The 4,596-nt window shown below is 40.9% G+C and overlaps 1 protein-coding gene across 1 annotated transcript; it reads left to right on the top strand.

Moving 5' to 3' along the window:
* The first annotated feature begins 2,772 nt into the window (after positions 1-2,772).
* LOC143624937 (uncharacterized) lies at positions 2,773-4,344 on the top strand. Its single transcript, XM_077095428.1, has one exon. The coding sequence runs from the start codon at positions 2,773-2,775 to the stop codon at positions 4,342-4,344; it is 1,572 nt and encodes a 523-aa protein (XP_076951543.1).
* Positions 4,345-4,596: the final 252 nt, after the last annotated feature.

Here is a 4,596-nt window from a genome sequence, read left to right as displayed (position 1 = left end):
ACACTACTTAGTAATGCACCCCTAAACGCATCTTGCTATATAAATAACGGTGACTGTGACAAAGTTTGTGAGTTTTGTGACGCTCTGTTTTGGTTTGATGAACGTTCTATTGCTTCTTCAAGCAGCCAACAATCAAGGTATACCCAATGTTGTAAGGGAGGTCGTGTTGCACTTCCTTATCCTAGGCGTCCTTATACCACAATCATTCATCTTTTCCAGCAGCCAGACTTTATGTCTAACATTCGTGCGTACAATTCTGTTTTCTCTATGACTTCTTTCGGTGCTAAAATTGATGACACTATAAATCGAGGTTCTGGTCCATGCGTTTTTAAGATTAGTGGTCAGATTCACCATTGGGTGGGTACTCTGTGCCCGGCACTAAATGAAAGACCACGATTCTTGCAAATGTATGTGTACGACACTGAGAATGAAATAGACAACCGTCTGTATCCCTTTACCTCGGGTGACCAATCACGCATTTCTCCTTGAACAGTTAGCATCCTTCTTAGCATCTTAGAGTTTACTAACGAGTTCGTGCGGCTTTTTCGTACAGCCAGGGATCTTTGTTTATCGGACAACGTCCCCGACTTTTCTGTTCGTCTCTATGGTTCACGTGACAAATTACGTTATGACATGCCATCCGCAGGCTGCATAGGTGCCATAGTCACCGACGCTGATCCAATGTGTACAAATTTCGACATTGTCATCAGACACAAAGAAGGTGGGCCACAACGTATAAACAAACTTCATTCGTTATATATGCCCTTGCAGTACCCGCTTCTTTTTCTTTATGGTGAACGTGGCTGGTCATCTGAACTTATGCTTCGAGTCAGAGATGGAACGCGAGACAGAAAGCTGACGATGAATATGTACTATAGCTATTTGTTGCATGATTGATATAACTTATACACCTTACTTTTGAGGGGGGGGGCAGGTTGTTGCAGCAGTTCATTGTTGATGCATACGTCTGTATTGAGGAGGGACAACTTGACTATATAAGACTAAACCAGAATGTTTTCCGCACAGAGTTCCTACAGGGCGTCGAAGACGCAGTTCAACACGGTGACACAGAAGGCCGTGATGTTGGTAAACGCACTGTCTTACCGTCATCCTTTGTAGGTGGTCCGCGATACATGTACGAACACTATCAAGATGCTTTGGCTATCTGTAGGGTACATGGTAAACCTTAATATTTCATTACAGTTACCTGCAACATTAAGTGGCCTGAGATTACAAGATATTTGTCACGGTTTCCTTCTTTAAAGTCACCAGACCGTCCGGATATAATTGCTAGGGTCTTTCAAATAAAGCTTCGGTTGTTTCTAAAATTTATCAAAGCGAACAAGACATTCGGTGAAATTGTTGCAGGTACTGTCTTGGCTGCTTATAGGTTACACTACTGTAATTCACAAGTATATCTCACGTTTACATAACTAAGTTTGTTACTTCAACGCATATTTATATACAGTTGAGTTTTAGAAAAGAGGCCTTCCACATTGTCACATCCTTCTATGGGTTAGCCCGACATGTAGAATCAAGGATACGTGTGAAATTGACAATTTTATCTCTGCTGAGATACCAAATCCTTCGGTTGAGCCTCATCTATACAAGATAGTCACTGAACTAATGATTCATGGACCATGTGGATTGCTTAATCCCAGTTCACCATGTATGGACTTGGGATCTTGCTCCAAGAGCTTTCCTAAGCACTTTGAACCTGAAACTTCCTTTGATGACAATGGTCACGTTCATTACAGAAGGAGACTGGATCGTTTCTCTGTCATGAAGGGCGATGTTAAGATAGATAACAGATACGTTGTGCCTTACAACCGTACTTTATCTTCACATTTTATGGCTCATATCAATGTCGAGTATTGTGGTTGGAGCATGCTAATCAAGTATCTTTTCAAGTACATTTCAAAGGGCGCTAACCGTATACGTTATAGCATCTCAAAAACACCAACTGAAACGGACAGAAGCCATAAACCTTAACCCTCCAACGTGAATGAAATTCAAAACTTTGTTAACGGTAGGTTCATCTGTCCACACGAAGCCGCATGGAGGATATTTAACTTTGACATTCACGTTAGAAATCCAGCTGTACAAGTACTAGCCGTCCACTTAGAGAACATGCAGAACGTCACTTTTAGAGAAACAAACCTGCTTGAGAATGTAGCAACTAACACTTTCAGCAAATGAACAACTTTAACAGAGTGGCTATCCAACAACGCTAGGGATGCCAGTGGTCGTCACCTACGATACATCGACTTTTTGTCAGAGTATAAATGGGAATCTAAAGTCTGGATGAGACGTGGATCGAACAAAAACCCCGCAATCGGAAGGCTGGTCTACATACATCCTAGCAGCGGAGAGGCCTTTTTCTTACGCATGTTGTTGGGCTATCAAAGAGGCTGTACATCCTTCATGTCCATACGAACAGTCAACGGAGAGGTTTGTGAAACCTTTCGAGCTGCGTGTGAAAAGTTAGGCTTGCTTGGTGACGATGTTGAATGGTCAACTGCCTTTGAGGAGGCTTCAGTTTGGGCCACCGCCAGCGAGCTACGGGCATTATTCACTCAAATGCTTTTGTTTTGTGAAGTAACAGACCCTTTGCGCATGTGGGAAAAACAATGGCGTAAGATGGTAGATGATGGTATGAGAAACCATGGTATTGCTAATGATGACGATCTCAAGCAATATGTTCTCTACGAACTAGAACTGTTACTCTAATCTGGCACACCTTCAAAGTCTCTATCAGATTACAGTCTGCCTATGCCAAGACCTGCTTTGCTTCAGCAACTGCAAAACAGACTTTTAATGGAAGAGAGGAACTATGATCGACACTTGCTATCAATTGAACATAATTCACATAGATCTAAGCTTAACCTTCAACAAAGCAGAATATATGAGGATGTCACTTCTGCAGTCGCCTCGCACCGTCAGATCTTGGTGTTTGTGTATGGTCATGGAGGAACCGGGAAGACATTCTTATGGACAACAATACTATCAACATTACGCTCAACTGGAAGCATTGTGCTAGCTGTTGTAGCCTCTGGAATTGCATCATTGCTACTTCCTTCGGGCCGAACGACTCATTCAAGATTCAAAATCCCGTTAGACGTAATCGATAACTCACTCTGTAACATTAAGAAAAACACACAACTAGCACATTTACTGACTGAAACTTCACTTATAATCTGGGATGAGGCTCCAATGAACGACCGTCGGTGCTTCAAGTCGCTAGACAGGTCACTTAGGGACCTATTCAATTGTAAGGATAAACCATTTGGAGGAAAATCGGTCTTACTAGGTGGAGACTTTAGACAGACACTTCCAATAATTTCTAAGGCGTCAAAGTCAACCATTCTTGCTTCGTCATTGCCAAGATCTTACCTGTGGCACAGTTTCAAGGTCTCCAAACTTACAGATAACATGCGCCTACATAGACCAAATATTAGTTGCACAGAACAAAATGTTATTTCTGTATTCTCTTCATGGTTAGTCTCTGTTGGTGATGGAGTTATTGGATCACGAGATGTGAATGATCCAGAAGATACAAAAAATATACGTATACCTGATGAATATCTTATACGTTATTCTGACACTACTTTAACCGAACTTATACACTTCATTTACAATGCCGATACTTTACAAAACCTCAACGCAACAACACTCTCAAAGAAAGCTATTATATGTCCTAAGAATGAAACAGTAAAAGAGATTAACTCTATCGTTATCAATATGACACCTGGAACAACAAGAACCTACACAAGCATTGACTCGGTTGTTCCTCACCCAGGTGACAATAGCGATATTGAGCTGCTCTACCCTGTAGAGTACCTAAACCTTCTAAACTTCAATGGCCTTCCCCCACACACTCTTGAACTAAAAGTAAATTCACCTATCATGTTACTAAGAAACCTCAATCCAGCTGATGGTCTCTGTAATAGCACACGACTTATAATTACACAACTACTGCCCGGGATCGTAGAGGCACAAATAATGATGGGCAAATTCATAGGTCGCCGAGTTTACATTACCAAAATAAGCCTAACACATAAGGATGAACAGCTACCTTTTGAACTCAAAAGGCAACAGTTTCCATTTCGTCTATGCTATGCAATGACAATTAACAAGAGCCAAGGTCAATCTTTAGATAAGATAGGGATCTACTTGTCACAACCTGTATTCGGTCACGGCCAATTATATGTAGCTCTATCAAGAGCAACTACACCCCACTCACTCAAAATTTTGATCGTACCACACAATGACGAAGACCCAGCTCTAACCAAAAACATAGTCTACTCAGACTTTCTACAAGAAATAGATAATACAATAAACTAGCAACATACAATTTATTTTCACTACTATTGTGCATATGTTTAATACAATACTTAACTATCATACATAGCATAGTCTAACGACACACATACGTATACATTGTACACACTTTTTATTTTGATATTGTATATACCTTGCTTACACTAACAGCTACAGTAACTCCACAACAGTCAACAGAATGGAATATAACTTGATACACATCCGTGACATCAAAAGCGTCTAAAACCGCAACCGCTACTGGTAAGAGTTATAAAA

This window comes from Bidens hawaiensis, unplaced genomic scaffold (genome assembly GCF_021521415.1).
Source record: "Bidens hawaiensis isolate Kalapana, Puna unplaced genomic scaffold, B.hawaiensis_p1.1 tig00004003_1, whole genome shotgun sequence".
NCBI classification, from domain to species: Eukaryota; Viridiplantae; Streptophyta; class Magnoliopsida; order Asterales; family Asteraceae; genus Bidens; species Bidens hawaiensis.
This window is presented reverse-complemented; position numbering and strand designations above follow the sequence as displayed.

What these genes read in the sequence shown, in the direction of transcription:
- LOC143624937 (XM_077095428.1), top strand. Translation starts at nt 2,773, where the DNA reads ATGCCAAGACCTGCTTTGCTTCAGCAACTGCAAAACAGACTTTTAATG.